This window comes from Cebus imitator, unplaced genomic scaffold (genome assembly GCF_001604975.1).
Source record: "Cebus imitator isolate Cc_AM_T3 unplaced genomic scaffold, Cebus_imitator-1.0 Scaffold73, whole genome shotgun sequence".
NCBI classification, from domain to species: domain Eukaryota; kingdom Metazoa; phylum Chordata; class Mammalia; order Primates; family Cebidae; genus Cebus; species Cebus imitator.
In genome coordinates this window covers 6,885,349-6,902,215 of record NW_016107388.1, presented here as the reverse complement: position 1 = coordinate 6,902,215, position 16,867 = coordinate 6,885,349, and the positions used below count along the sequence as shown (strand labels likewise).

General features: G+C 40.7%; 1 protein-coding gene across 2 annotated transcripts in view; it reads right to left on the bottom strand.

The window, feature by feature from the left end:
• The window catches only part of LYN (LYN proto-oncogene, Src family tyrosine kinase), a 141,930-nt gene that overhangs the window by 49,210 nt on the left and 75,853 nt on the right, over positions 1-16,867 (bottom strand). For both annotated transcript variants that reach the window (XM_017531818.2, XM_017531819.2), the window contains exons 7-9: positions 16,433-16,582; positions 14,819-14,971; positions 1,522-1,704 (exon numbers count right to left, since the gene is read on the bottom strand). In XM_017531818.2, the coding sequence (XP_017387307.1) occupies positions 1,522-1,704; positions 14,819-14,971; positions 16,433-16,582 (486 nt within the window). The remainder of the gene's footprint in view (positions 1-1,521; positions 1,705-14,818; positions 14,972-16,432; positions 16,583-16,867) is intronic.

The window sequence follows — 16,867 nt, the reverse complement described above, 5'->3', positions numbered from 1 at the left end:
AAAAAAAAAAAAAAAAAAAGTAGACATTGTTACATAGGAAAACTCATATTTACACTTATCATTAAGAATTCTCTAAGTTAATTAATTCAACAATGCTTACACGAACTCCTATAAGTCATCTGGCCCTGTGCCTGGTATCTGGGCTATAGCAACTCAAGCCACAAGGGCTAACTGGTTTGTTTGTTTCTTTGTTTTATTTATTTTTTTTTAGAGATGGAGTTTTGCCATGTTGGCCAGGATGGTTTGGAACCTCTGACCTCCAGTGATCCACCCACTTTGGCCTCCCAAAGTGCTGGGATTACAGGCGTGAGCCACTGCGCCTGGCCCTTGTTTGGAAGGACTGTGAGTGACTGATATTTTGAAATACAGATATTAAATAAGAAAATGTAATATTCATCTTTTGAATCTATTCAGCTATGACATCATACTACCATCTCCACTGTGTATGAGATGATTGCTATCCTGGATCATTGCTTATGTTTCTTCATTACTTCTGAGGACTTTTAAAAAATAATTTGGCAGTTTATTAGTATGTTTGAATCAACACCCTTCTTCCTTTTTAACCTCTAGTTCAGGAATGAACTGGAGGTTAAAAAGGAAGAAGGATGTTGATTCAAAGCCTTCTTCTATGTAAAGGTGATCATAGTGAAAGAAAAAATGATTGCTTGAAGTCTATTCTCGTGCAATTCTATGATTACATAGGAAGTTAACCTCCACAAGTTTTAAAAAACATTAATATTTAAAAGTGGCACCCTGAACATTTAGATAATGCTGAAGAGGAAGATTAATATTAGATAAAGAACAAAAAGAGGCTGAGCCTGGTAGCTCACGCCAGTAATCCTAACAGTTTAGGAGGCTGAGGCAGGCAGATTGTCTGAGATCAGGAGTTCGAGACCAGCCTGATCAACATGACAAAACCCTATCTCTACAAAAAAAAAAAAATTGGCTGGTTCATGGTGGAGCGCGCCTGTAGTCCCAGCTACTAGGGACACTGAGGCAGGAGAATCACTTGAATCCGGGAGATGGAGGTCGCAGTGAGCGGATATCGTGCCACTGCACTCCAGCCTAGGTGACGGAGAGAGTCTCTGTCTCCACAAAAAATAAAAAAGAAAGAAAGAAAGAAAGAGGAATTTGGTACTGAACAATCTGTACTAAATCTGTAGTATTAGAATTCTGGGAATTCACATTTCAAGTATATGACAAAAAGATTCTCTTTTGAAATACATATTAATTCATTTGATAGATATTTATTGGGGGCTACTAGATATGGGGTACTATTCTCAGGGTAATAGGTACATGCAGGCAGATGCAGAGAAAACAGGATTAGATTTCAATTGTGTGACATGGATTACTTCTGGTGATTAGGTTTATAAAAATGCTCTGTCTTCCCATATTTCCTGATTTTTCGGTAGTTGGTATACTGTTTGATAATTAAACTATTTGAGTGATCTCTGAACGCTTACACATTTTACTTTTTGCATTTGAAACCCTTGTAAGCTCTGGGTAGTGGAAGGAACTCACCCTTGGCCATGTACTCAGTGATGATGTAAATAGGCTCCTCCCTGGTGACCACGGCGTAGAGCCTCACCAGCTTGTCATGCTGCAGAGTCTTCATGAGGTTGGCTTCTTCCAGGAAGGCTTGCACAGACATCGTGCCCGGCTTCAGGGTTTTCACAGCCACCTTGGTACTGTTGTTATAATAACCTAGGAAGAAAAAAGAAGGTGGGGCATGCTTTATAAAACAGAAAATGTAAAACTTCACTTTGCAGACGCAGAGTTAGCAGAAAATTTAATTACAGATTAAAAAAATCTTTAGTTACTGGGTGCTGTAGCTTATGCCTGTAATCCCAGCACTTTGGGAGGCCAAGGCGGGCACATCACCTGAGGTCAGGAGTTTGAGACCAGCCTGACCAACATGGAGAAACCCTGTCTCTACTAAAAATACAAAACATAGCTGGGCATGGTGGCGCATGCCTGTAATCCCAGCTACTCGGGAGGCTGGGGCAGGAGAATTGCTTGAACCCATGAGGCAGAGGCTGCAGTGAGCTGAGATTATATCATCACACTCCAGCCTGGGCAACAAGAGTGAAACTCTGTCTCAGAAAGAAAATAAAAGACCTGCATTAAACACTACGTAAGTGATAAAATTAGGGGAGGCTAGATGAAAAGTATCTAGGAATTTTCTTTTTTTACCAAAAAATGCTTAAATTATTCAAAAATCAAAACGTTTTTATGAAATGATAGTAAAAAAAGTTTTCATTGGTACTGCACCATGAGGACTAATATTTTTCTTTTTTCGAAGATTGAATCTTGCTCTATTGCCCAGGCAATGCAGTGGCACGATCTTGGCTCACTGCAATCTCCACCTCCCAGGTTCAAGCGATTCTCATGCCTCAGATTGTTGAGTACCTGGGTTTATAGGTGCCCACAACCATACCTGGTTAATTTGTGTATTTTTAGTAGAGATGGGGTTTCACCATGCTTGCCAGGCTGGTCTGGAACTCAAAGTGCTGGGATTATAGGCAGGAGCCACAGTGCCCAGCTAAGGACTGATATTTTTCTCTAATAATAAAATGTTTTTTATTCAAGACAAAAAAACAAACCTCTATATCTGCTATAATCACTTACATACGTATACATACACACACAGGCATATGTTCACATTATAATCCCCATTTTAAAGTACGGGCATATTTTATACATATACAGACACACACATATAAATAATGGTCTGGAAGAAAAGACCAAAATACACCAAATGCTGGTTAGTTCCAATGGTGTAATTATGAGTGATTTAATTTGTTCACCATATCTTTAACTATTTGCCAAATTTTCTTTTAAAAAGACGTTATTTATAAAAATTACTTACATGAACTAAATTTTAAGTACAATATGATAGAGTTAAATAAGTACTTCCCAAGGTTTGCAGACAACTGGACTTGAAAAAGGATCCCCCACTGAAAGGATGGGGAGCCCCTCCCTCCACTCCTCCCTCACACAAAAGATACAGCAGGTGCCTTGGAAGGCCTTCAGGGGAAAAGCCTGTATTTGCTCACCCAGCATTTCCCACACTTTCTTGACCTCAGAACGCTTGTTCAAGTAGCTTCTCACACCACGTGGAACACACTCTGGGCAATACTGACTCCTTAGTATCGTCCCCCTGAGGCAACACCCTTCTGGGACTGGGATTGAGCAATTTGATCTTGACTTTCTCTTGGGAAAGCATTTTCTCAGTAATTTGGCAAAGCAGAAATATTAATAATTATATTCTTCCTTCCTTTCCTCTCTTCTGTTTCCATATTTCTCTTGGAAATGCAAAAAAAAAAAAAAATATGTGTTTGCATGCACATTCACACACAGATTTATAAAAATCATTCCATTAAATGCAATAGACCACTCAATGCTAAAGAGTTAAAAAAAAAAAAAAAAAAAAACATTGCACTCCAGCCTGGGCAACAAGAGTGAAACTCTGTCTCAAAAAAAAAAAAAAAAAAAAAAAAAAAATGGGGAGAAGGAAGTAGCAGCTGGCGGGGCCACTGAGAATCTCCCTGCAGGCTCTTGCTGTCTGGTGCACAACAGCTGCATAGCACCTGCCCTAGGGAAAGGGGACGTGGAGTGGATGGTCCCCTTTTTAGGGGCAAGAATATCTGTATGTGAAATCGTAGAAAGATGACCGGAAGCCTGCTGAGTAAAATATTAGCAGTGATTATCCCTAGCTGGTAGAATTTGAAGTGACTTCTACTTTCTCTTGTTCTTTTCTATTCGGATTATATTTGTCCATGAGTATGTACTTTTTCTTTCTTTCTTTTTTTCAGGAGAGACAGGGTTTTGCCATGTTGGCCAGGCTGGTCTTGAACCCCTGATCTCAGCTGATCTGCCCGCCTCGGTCTCCCAAAGTGCTGGAATTATAGGCATGAGCCACCATGCCCAGCCAAGTATGTACTTTTTCATAAAATGATTTTTTAAAATAATAAAGAAATGTACTATGTATCTAATTCTAAGCCTTCAAACAGGCAAGAAAAAGTCTTCATTCATAGCTGGCTCTCAACCCCACCCAGTGATATTTCTTCTGGTCATTAAGACTGATTCATCTGTTAAAATGTTCTCTTTTGTATTCCACTTTGGTTAATACTTAGCAGCTTGCAGTGCTCTATAGAAAAATAAGGCTAGGCAAGGTGGCTCATGTCTGTAATCCCAGCACTTTGAGAGACAGGAGGATCACTTGAGCCCAGGAGTTCAAGACCAAGGTGGACCCATCTCTAAAACAAAACAAAGNAAAAAAAAAAAAAAAAAAAAAAAACCATCCTAGGTCCTTTTAAAAAGCCACCAACTGCCTAAAATAGTGGAATTATGAATATATTAAATTGATCTGCCATCTAAATGCATAATTAAAAGAAATATGGCCTTTTCTATAAAGCTTAAGGTTATTGTAAAGTACATTCCACCAACAAAAGGCTTTTAATGTTATAGTTAAATCAAAAAGGTTTCATAAAAATTTTTTAGTTTATAAACCCTAACCCTAACCCCAGCCCTAACCCTAACCCTAAGTTATATGAGCATGTTCATAGCAAATCATAGCAGGAAAAGACATGATATAAAATACACGAAAATACATAAAATACATGATACATGTAACTGCAAGGAAATGGCATCCAGTATATATAAAGAATTCTTACAAATCAATAAGAAAAAGAGAAAAAATAGGCAAAGGCTTGAATGGGCATTTCAAAAGAAGAAATTCATATGAGTAATAAACATGTGAAAGTGCTCAGTCTTATTAGTAATCAGAGACATGCAAATAAAGTCATGAGAAATCACTGCCGAGCTTAGCAAAAATTTTTAAAGTCTGGCAATATCAAGTGCTGGTGAGCACCTGCCCCTTGGGAGGGACGCTGGAGCAGCTGTCCTAGGCCCCATTCTGTGTTCTTTGCTGAGCATCACTGAAATTCAATTGCAGAGCTTCTGTGACAGTATGCAAGGGGCCCATGAAGGATGCTGAGTACACACTTCCTTCTGGGTAACCACCCACCGGCTGTGCTGCCTTGGGGCCCATATCTCTCTAAATACAGCTCTCCTAGTCAGAAAAGGGGACATGGGGACTGGCATACATTGCTAGTGAGAATCTAAGCTGGGACTGGCACTTTGGAAAACAAGTTGGCCGCACTTAGAAGAGCTGAAGTTTCACACACCTTATGATCCAGCAAATCCACTCCCACTCACCCTAGAGAAACTCATGCACGCTTGGACCAGCACAAAAATGTGCAGCACATTAGTCATAGCAGCTCAAACTGTGAACAATTCTGATACAGTTGGATGTTTGTCCCCTCCAAATCTCATGTTGAAGTTTGATCCCCAGTTTTGGAGGTAGGGCTTAGAGGGTGGTATCTGGGTCAAGGGAATGAATCCCTCATGAATGGCTTGGGGCTATCCCCATGGTAATGAGTGAATTCTCGCTCTATTAGTCCAGGAGAGAGCTGGTTGTCTAAAAGCAGAGCACCTCCTCCTGTGGTTCTCTTGCTCTCACTGTGTGACATGCTCGCACCCCTTTGCCTCTCACTGTGTGACATGCTCGCACCCCTTTGCCTTCCTTTATGAGTGGAAGCTTCCTGAGGCCTCGCCAGAAGCAGGGGCAGGTGCCATGTTCCTTGTACAATCTGCAGAACCATGAATCCAATAAACCTTTTCTTTATAAGTTACCCAGTCTCAGGTATTCCTTTAACAAAGCAAAATGGACTAACGTGGACTCCAATTTTTATCAGTAAACAGTGAAATAAATGGATAAACAATCGCATATCTTGAAAACACATGTAGCACAGCATGATATGGCATGAAGATGAATAAACCGTACCCACACCCAAAAGCACGGATGCATCTCACCAACAAGACCTGGGATGAAGATGAATGAATCGTAGCCACACCCAAAAGCATGGATGCCTCTCACCAACACTGTAAGGCATAAAGATGAATGAACTGTAGCCACACCCAAAAGCATGAATACATCTCACCATGTTGAGTAAAAGAGGCAAGATATAAAAGAGCACATTTGGTATGATTCATTCATACAAAGTTCAAAAACAGGTAAAACTGAGCCATGTTTTGAGGGGGATGCATACATCCCCATATATGAAAGTGGGAAAATTACGAAGAAAAGTCAGAAAAACATCAGGAAGGTTGGAATAGCTGTTGTCTCTGGGGGACAGGTAGGGTGTGGGTGGGAGGGGATGGGTGGAGGGTGGGGGATTCTGGGGCTAGCAAGTTTCCTCTGAGGTCGGCACACCAGTTTTTGCTTTGTAATTATTTGTGAAATTAGATATTTGTGTTTGCATTTTCTGTCTGCTTGTTACATTACATAGCAATAAAAGTTAAAAGAAACAAAACCATTTCCCTTTTGCCATCATAAAAACAATGGAGCTCACGGAGACTCTTATACAATAGAAAAAGATGAGTAAAGGATGAAGGAAAAAAAACGTTTTGCAAGGTTAGGGGGGAAAGTTATCAGGAAATATTGCAGTTGCAGATATTTTAAATACTGATAAGGAGTTTGAGATGAGTGGTGGATAAAACAGCTGTGTAAAACATGGCTGAAGAACGGCAGCGGCTCCCAGATGATCTCTTAGGGGCTCTGACATTGAAACAATAGGGTGGTTTTCTTTTTTCTTTCTTTTTTTTTTTTTTTTTTGAGACGGAGTTTCGCTCTTGTTTACCCAGGCTGGAGTGCAATGGCGCGATCTTGGCTCACCGCAACCTCCGCCTCCTGGGTTCAGGCAATTCTCCTGCCTCAGCCTCCTGAGTAGCTGGGATTTACAGGCACATGCCACCATGCCCAGCTGAATTTTTGTTTTTTTTTTTTTAGTAGAGACGGGGTTTCACCATGTTGACCAGGATGGTCTCGATCTCTTGACCTCGTGATCCACCCGCCTCGGCCTCCCAAAGTGCTGGGATTACAGGCATGAGCCACTGCGCCCGGCAATAGGGTGGTTTTCATCCCTGCAATAAAGGCACAGTTTTTATTCAGTGCTCAGGATCAAATCATGTGTTTCTAAGGTACTCTCCAGTAGTTTGAAAGTTCAAATTAACCTGGTCATGGAGATTTGGGTCATCAATACAGATGAAATGTGATGTTAAAAAAAATCTTTTTGAGCTAGTAAAGAGTGTCTTGTGGAGTGCCACTTTGCCACAGTTAAAGAAAGCTTATGTGGCACCTTGAGAGAGCTCCAATGCCAGCTGTGACTGGATTGCTAAAAAGCGCTCAAGTATGGCTCACGAGGTCAGGAGTTCAAGACCAGCCTGACCAACAGGATGAAACCCCATCTTTACTAAAAATACAAAAAATTAGCCAGGCATGATGGCAGATGCCTATAATCCCAGCTAATTAGGAGGCTGAGGCCGGAGAATCTCTTGAACCTGGGAGGCGGAGGTTGCAGACAGCCAAGATCACACTCCTGCACTCCAGCCTGGGTGACAGAGCGAGACCTCGTTAAAAAAAAAAAAAAAAAGAACACAAAACCTAAAAGTACAAAAATTAGCCGGGCGTAGTGGTGTGTGCTTGTAATCCCAGCTTCTTGGGAGGCTGAGACAGGAGACTTGTTTGAACCCAGCAGGCAGAGGTTGCAGTGAGCCATGATCACAGCACTGCACTCCAGCCTACACAACAGAGCAAGACTCCATCTCAAAACAATAAAAAAAAAGGGCCCAAGTACCACAAAATGGAGAGTGGTTTTTAAAAAATGCTTGCATCTGATTTTGTGATTAATCTCGAGGCAGTTGGCTCAAATGATAATTTATCAAGCAAAATTCAATTTAAAATAAGTTTCCTTCCTTCCTCAGAGTCTCTTCAGAGACCAGGCAGTCAGAGGAAACATCATCTGTAGCCTTGCTGCCCAGTCAGTTCCCTGGGAATAGGACAATCCGCAGAGGAAGCATGTCACCCAAGTCAGATGTCACAAGGATCACACAAACAAGAGGAAACAGCTTGAAGCAGAGACACCTCTTTCTTTTATCCCCCCCCCAGCCCCTTCCCACAAAGAACAGGTCACTTCCTAGTATTTGTTCACTGCATTTCAGACCAAAAAAATGCAGACCATAAAATGTGATGGGCTGTCCATGAACAATTCCTTATGTTTAACAAAAATATTAACTTACTTGGTTAAGAGTGATAGGATTTTAATTGTATTTTTTCTATCAATGAGAACGGCTAGCCTGCTTATCCTTTGAGAAATAACAACTAAATTCTGGCAGCTCAAAATTGGGAGAGGGGGTATCCTTCAACCTATTTGTAACATAAAATCATCAATCACAACTCTTTTGATTATACTCCCAGTATTCCTCTGGTGTGTGTATTCAACATATTTAAATTGCACTTACCTGCACAATTTCTTTCAATTGTTCTGCAATCCCTCCAAGTTAGGTTTCATTAAACCCCACTTTACATAAGGTTCTACCCGCTCTGTCATTTAAAAAGTTATTAGCAAATCAAGTAAAAAACACAATTTTAAAAGTGGGAAGGCTGGGCACGGTGGCTCGTGCCTGTAATCCCAGCACTTTGGGAGGCCAATGCAGACAGATGACAAGGTCAGGAGTTCGAGACCAGCCTGGCCAATATGGTAAAACCTTGTCTCTACCAAAAAAAAAAGTGAGAAAATGACTTGAACATACATTTCTCCAAAGAAGATGTAGAAATGACCAGGAAGAACATGAAAAGATGCTCCATCACTGATACAGGAAACAGTACAGGAGTTCCTCAAAATTTTTAAAATAGAAGAATTACAGGATTCAGCCATTCCACTTCTGGGTTTATACTCAAAGGAATGGAAAATAAGATCTCACAGAGGTATCTGTCCACCCATGTTCACAGTGGCATTACTCACAGTAGCCAAAGGGTAGAAGCAACCTAATTGTCCATCAATAGATAAATACACCAAATGTGATACATGCATACACAGGAACATTATTCATCCTTAAAAAGCAAAGAAATTCTGACACATGCCACAACATAGATGAACCTTGGAGACATCATGCTAAGTGAAATAAGCCAGACACAAAAAGACAAATGCTGTATGATTCCAATTATTTGAGGTACCTAAGGTAGTCAAGTTCATAGGGACAGAAGGTAGCATGGTGGCTGCCAGAGCCTGGAGGGAGAGGGCACCCGGGAGTTGGTGTGAAAGAGTACAGAGTCTCTCAGTCTTATCAAATGCAAAGAGAATCTGGAGACTGGTTGCATACAATGTAGACGCATTTAACACGACTGAACGGTACACCTAAACGACATTAAAACAGAAATGTTATGTCACGTGCATTTTACCACAGTGTTAAAAAGAGAATGAGCAAATCTATTCAAATGACGTATTTTCTCAAGATTTTTACCTTCTTTCAGACCGTCTAAATAAAAAGTAACCCCACTCTCCTCTCTTCTAAACCTGCTTCTCCCAGGCACCACCTGGATAGATGTTAAGTGAAAGTTCTCTCAAATCAAGTTGTGCACAGGAAAGGACGAGAAATAGACAGGGGATTTGGTGCATGTGGAATCAGAAGCAGAGGTTTTCCCAGTCCCAGAAAGGACCCATGTGCTTGAGCTCGAGGTGTACAATTTTAGTGCAGACTTGCAGCTTAGGACAGAACAAGGGATGTAAGAAGGTCTGCCGAGGTGTGTGCCCCAGGCTACCTGGCCCCTGGCTTCCTGCCCCAACCTCTTCAGGCACCCCTGGAGGACGCACCGGCACCACAGCTGACAGCAGCACTTTTGATGCCAGGCATCTAGGTTGGCAACAATTGCTTACAGCTAGTGCTCGACTTACGACCACGATTGGTTCCGACAGACCGGTCGTAACACCATTTGGTCGTAAGTTGAGTAGGCTATATGTACAGTACTGTGAAATGATGTTATAAAAATCTTTAAGTCATATTTTATCATAATTTTCTTTCATTATTGTTATAGATCATAATTTTCTTTGTTCATGTTATGCCATTTGTATCATCTCTACACCATTTTGTTTCTTATTTTTACATTTGTCAGGTTTAAGTAAAACACTGCATTACCAGTACAACTGGTTTAATATTTGCAAAACATACAAAATTACAAAATACAGGTGCATACAAAAATACAAAATACAGGTGCATACAAAAATACAAAATACAGGTGTAAAAAATACCATAGGAAACATTTTCCCAATTGCAAAACATATCAAAATATATCAACATGTACAAAACATTTGATTGGCAGCTGGTGCTTGGCTGTGGATCGTTGATGTCGTCATCTGAGGCAGCAGTTGGGGTTACTGGAGTTGGTTTTTTCATAAACATGGTGAGCTTTGTCTGAATTCTATGTTTCTTTTTTTCTTCATAAATTTCATGATACAGATGAAACACATCGTGCGCCATCCGTTCAATCCTTGCAAATCGTTCGATGTTTGGGTCCATTGCTTCGAAATGTATAAGAAGTTTATTCAGTAAAGATAAACCATCTGATAATCCCTTAGTGGTGAACTTTCTTTCTGGCTCCTCCTCTTCTTTCTCTGCTTCTCTTCTTTCTTCTTCCGCCACTCGTTCTTCTTCCAGTTCGATCAGCTCTTCATTTGTAAGTTCTCCGGATTCTTTGTCTAGCAACTCTTCGACATCTTCCATTTCACACTCCAAAGAAAGGTCTTTAGCGAGTTTTACAATTTTTTCCCGAATTGTTTCAAGTTCATGTTCACTGTCAAATCCGTCAAAATCATTAACAGAGCGCTTAACACAATTTTTCCAGATGCCATTCATGCACTTTGTCATCACAGCCTCCCAGGCGGTAGCGATATTCTTGCTACACATCAAAATGTTGTAGTGTTTCCAAAAATCTCACAATGTTAGTTCTGAGTCAGCATCTATAGCGGTTATTGCTTGAGTGAAGGTGGTTCGGAGATAGTTGGCCTTTCATGTAGCAATCGAACCTTGGTCCGTAGGCTGGATAAGTGGAGTCGTGTTTGGCGGAAGAAAAACAAATTTTACATCTGGATGGAGATCGCCTAGATGTGGTGGGTGTCCAGGCGCATTATTGAGTAGCAATAAAATCTTGAAAGGAATATCTTTCTCCAAACAATATTCTTGAACTTGGGGAATAAATCAGTTCATAAACCAGTCTTCAAACAACTCTTGTGTCATCCATGCTTTACGTTGAGAACGAAAGTAGACGGGCAGTGTGTGCTTGTTAACATTCCTGAACGCACGCGGGTTGTCTGAGTGATAAATTAAGAATGGCTTCATCTTAAACCCTGCGATGTTCCCGCCAAGCAGCAGAGTTAGCCTATTCTTAAATGCTTTAAATCCCGGCATGCTTTTGGCCTCTTTGTGAATATAAGTGCGTGCTGGCATCCGTTTCCAAAATAATGCAGTTTCATCAACGTTGAAAATCTGTTCTGCTAGATATCCCTCGTCTATAATTAATTCATCCAGACTATCAACAAACTTACGTGCTCCTTCCTCATCCGCACTCGCTGCTTCTCCAGTCACTCGAACGCTATGCATTTGGAATCTTTTCTTGAATCTCTGGAACCAGCCAGTGCTTGCTACAAATTCTTGACTGTAATCTTCTCCAGCATGCTCCTTCAGAGTCTGAAATAGGCTTCTCGCCTTCATCTGCCCAGTAAAAAGACTTAATGGTGTCCGTTTTTGAATTTGATCTTCCATCCAAATACATAGCAATTTCTCCATTTCATGGATGGGCCCGCTTCGTTGCTTTGTTACAACTGTTGATCGCATGGGTGCAGAACGTTTCATAGCTTCATGAATTCTTTCTTTGTCTTTCAAAATCGTCGACACAATCATGTGCGATCACATTCACTTTCTTTCCTCCTTCGTACTGCTTAATTAATTACCTTCATTTTCGTGTTGAGATCGATGGCTTTTCTTTCCTTCTTGGCAGGCTGAGGTGTAGACAAAGACAATTTCCTCTTGGTAGACATCTTGGGAGGGGATTGATGAAAAATGTCCAAGACACAAAACACAAATTGCTGTACCGAGCCTGGGATAACAGTTGAAATGGTGCAGGCGGAGATGGCAGTGCTGCCGGAAGCTGGTCCGCACTGTTGTACGCCCAGCTGGGCAACATTTGCGCTGCCAGACGCGGAGCAGTCGTGGCTAGTGATTGTGGTCCTAAAGTCGAATGGTCGTAAGTTGCATAGGTCACAAGTCGATCAATACCTGTACTATTTTTTCCCCTGAATTGTTTCAAGTTCATGTTCACTGTCAAATCCGTCAAAATCATTAACATAGCACTTACCACAATTTTTCCAGATACCATTCAGGCATTTTGTCGTCACAGCCTCCCAGGCGGTAGCGATATTCTTGATACACATCAAAATGTTGTAGTGTTTCCAAAAATCTACAGCAGAGCAGTCGTGGCTAGCGATTGGGGTCGTAAAGTCGAATGATCGTAAGTTGCATAGGTCGCAAGTCAATCAATACCTGTACAGCCTAGGGGCTTAGACAATCTTCACAAAACTCAGCAAGGCATGTCTGCACTTACAGGTGATCAACACAATAACAACAACGTCTATGTATGTGTGTATATATATAAAAGATCAAGAAAATTAGGAAAATATTAACAACTGGTGAATCTACATGAAGGGTATATAATATTCATTACACTATTCCTGCCTCATTCTGTAGATTTGGAAAAATATATACATATATAAATATCTTAGGAGGAAAAAAGAAGGCAAGCCATTTTTTTTTTAATGAACAGATAACAGTTTTGTGGTTCTTCAAAAAGTTTCATATAGACTTACCATATGCCCCAGCAATTGCACTCCTAGGTTTACACACAAGAGAAATTAAAATGTGTCCACATGATAATTTGTATGTGAACATTCATACAGTTATTCATAACAGTCAAAAGGTAGAAACAACGGAAATGTCCACCAATGGATAAGTAGATAAACTGTGGTATAGTCATGCAATGGAATATTACTCAGCCATAAAAAGAAAAAAATCCTAATACATTCTACAACACGGATGAACCTTGAAAACATTATGCTAGGTGAAATAAGCCAGATGCAAAAGGACAAATAAATTATTCTGCTTATATGAGGTACCTAGAGTGGTTAAATTCGAAGGCAGAAAGAATGGTGGTTGCCAGGGGCTGAGCAGTTGGGGGAATGAAGAGGTATTGTTTATTGGGTACGTTGTTTCCTTTTGGGATGATGGAAACATTTTGAAAGTAGATGGAAGTGGTGGCTGCGCAACATTGTGAATGTACTAAATGCCACAGAATTGTTCATTTTAAATGATTAATTTATGTCTTGTGAATTTCATGTTAATAAAAAAAGAGCACATAGAAAAAGGAGGAAGATGTTCTGACTTAGACAACAGAGTGTGCATGGGAAAAGACAACATTCAGAGTGAGCACTCACACCTGTGAATCTGTGGAGTGGAACAGAAACAGAGGACCTGATACACACTGCCAACCGGTTCTGACAGATGCCAACCCAAACGGAGAATGTGAAGTCATGTAATTACAGTTTACTGGAATTCTGCAAATATGTGCAGAAAGACTAACAGTGCAGTAAGAATTAATGATAGGCTGGCTCAGTATGTATTATGTTTAAAGACACTTCTTTCTGCTCAAGAAGAGCCAACAGGAGAAAGTGAGCAAGGCTGTGATCCCAGGGGCCAAGACTAGAGGGAAAACCTGGATGCAGAGGTGACAAGCCCACGTGGCCCCAGCTGCTGCTCCACTGGGGCTGGAGAGTGTTTAAAAGCCGTCTGTCCCTTCCATTTGGAAATCACATTTGCTTGCACTCAACAAAGCTGACACAGAAAACATGACCCAGTCAGATGTGTGTGACCTAACATGTTACCCTTTCCAGAAATAACTGCACAGTCCGTTTGAGCCATTAAAAGAATATTATACTTTAACATTTTTGTTCTCAAAAATTCTTATCACCAAAGAAATTCACATTTACTATGAAAACTTTATTTATTTATTTATTTTGAGGCAGGGTCTCACTGTGTCACCCAGGCTGGAGTGCAAGGGTGCCATCTCGGCCCACTGCAGCCTTGACCTCCTTGGCTCAAGTGATCCTCCCACCTCAGCCTCCCAAATAGCTGAAACTACAGGCACACACCACGGCACCCAGCTAATTTTTTTTTATTTGTAGAGACAGTGTCTCCCTGTGTTGCTCAGGCTGTTCTCAGCCTCCTAGGATCAAGCAATCCTCTGGCCTCCACCTCCCATAGTGCTGAGATTACAGGCATGAGCCACTGTGCTCAGCTCACCATAAAAACTTTTTAAAAAGTGGGTAGACAAAAAGAATCCCCTGGAAAAAGGCCACTGCTATAATCTTGCTGCACTTCTTCCCAGCCTGAGAAGGCAATACTTAACATTAAGAAATGACTTATTCATGATGTGACTCAGAGAACCTTAGAAACTTTCTTGCTGACCCTCAAATTGTAATTGAGACTTTCTATTAAACCAATGGGTCCCAGCCCTAAGAATACCTTTCCCTGAGATGGAAGCAAATTTCTTGCACTTGAAATGTGCATCCAGAGAATCTGGTGATGAGGGAATCACAAAGAAATGGGCAGAATGATCAAGATAAATATCCATTACTTCCCTCCTTACAAACACTAAGAGAATTATTAAGTCACAAGAAAGAGCCAGAGCTGCAGTGAATAGATTTTGCAGGCCATTTCTCAGCCCCAGATGGACAGAGGAAAACAAAAGGAAATGGTGCTTCTGACATAATTTAGTGTCTGGCTCAGAAGCTGATAGAAATTGGCTTCAGCCTTTACTTCTCCTGTCACCACCTCTGGAAGGACAGAGGCCCCCACACCATACACTTACCCATCCAGACTTCCCCAAACTGCCCAGCACCGAGCCGTTTCACCAACTTGATGGACTCCCTGGGGATCTCCCAGGCATCTTTATCCCACGGCTTCTGTGGCTTGGGACTGATACAAGCCTTCTCTAGTCTTCTGCACAAGCCATCTGACTGCTCTATTTTGAAAGGGAAAATTAAGGTTAAGAAATGCAATACTTTGTACTTTACCTGTGTCTATAAAGAAGGGTTTGAACTAGAAGCCTTAGAGTGTCCAACCTGCCACAGCCTATGAACAAAATGCTTATGAGAAGCATCCTTCGCATAACTGTGATTTTTGAAATTTGTATAAGGAAACCATTTAAAACATACTTGGATTTTATTCATCAGCACTGCTAACATACATCAACAAAAACAACAGAGCCAACAGACAACCACAGGCTGATAGGTTGTCATACTTCATAAAATGTGATTTCAGATTATTATGCCCACATAAGTTTCACAGGGCACCATAGTGGGGACTCAGTCATGTCACTGGTGGACCCCAGGCCCCAGAACAGAGCCAGAGCACCACAAGCCCTCAGCACGTGCCGGGCGCACACACGAATGGGAACACGGAGGGAGGGGGGACTCTACAAAATAGGAAGCACGTTGCTGTCTCCATGTTTTGTGACTCAGGCAAACCTATAATGTGCATTTCCTTCAAGCAGGTCATAGAAAGGAGCCAGGGCAACAACTGCTCCACTGACTCCAATCACACAGGAAAGAACCCGTAGTCTCAGGCCCAGGCTTTGCAGGGCTGCAATGTGGCACTCGAGACAGGGACATTGACCTGCCACTTCTGAATATATCAGAGGTAGTGTTATTTCTGTTTGACTTTACCAAGAATATATATTACTTTTACACACACACACACAGAGATCCGCAAATCTCCATTCCTATTCCAGAAATTCAGATGCATTGTAAAAATATATAACATATATTTTTACAAATATATAATATATATTATATATTATAAATATATAATGTATAATATATAAAAATAGATATTTTTCTCTTGGTAACTGGAACACTGAACGTCAAACAGCATGGACTAGGTGGGAAGGACTGGGAGAATGATTCATAAGAATCAAATCTTACTTTGTATATTTATAGATTCATTAACTTATTTTATCTTCTTCTTCTTAGTATTATTATTTTGAGACAGAGTCTTGCTCTGTCACCCAGGCTGGAGTGCAGTGGCATGATCTCAGCTCACTGTAATCTCCACCTCCCGTGTTCAAGTGATTCTCTGGCCTCAGCCTTCCAAGTAGCTGGGGCTACAGGTGTGCATCACTATGCCTGGCTAATTTTTTTGTTTTAGTAGAGACAGAATATCACCATATTGGCCAGTCTGATCTCAAACTCCTGACCTCAAGTGATCTGTCTGCCCTGGTCTCCCAACGTGCTGGGATTGCAGTGAGCCACTGTGCCTGGCCTAACTATAGATTAATTTAGAATCACTTATAGCATATGACCTGCCAACTGTATCCAAGAGAAATGTGATGTATACAAAGCTTTAATATAAATATAGTGTTTGACATCTTATCCATGTCATAACAAATACATTTTGTCTTGTTGAACCTTCGGTTGTTACTTACTTTGGTAATGTTTAATCATGTCGCTGATACAGGGAAAAGTGATTCGTGGAGAGATGTAATAGCCCCCATTGTCCAAGCTTCTAATTTTGTAGTGCTTAATAACATCACCATGCACGGGGTCAAAGTCTCTGACAGACAGAGAGAAGCTTCCTACGGGGGAAAAGTGTAAGTAAATGTTTGTATCTCGCAAATAAGATTTGCATCATACAACCACTGCAGTACACACCTTGTGATAAAAATATGCAAAATATATACATGAAGTGTGTATAAAATGCAAAAATTTTTAAGCCCTATACAAATTCTACTTGACAAACGAAGCTGCCATTTTGTTTGCTGTGTAGCTGGCCAATATACCATTTTCTTTCTTTATGATAATTTTTTTTTTTTTTTTTTTTTTTTTTTTTTTTTTTTTTTTTTTTTTTTTTTTTTTTTTTT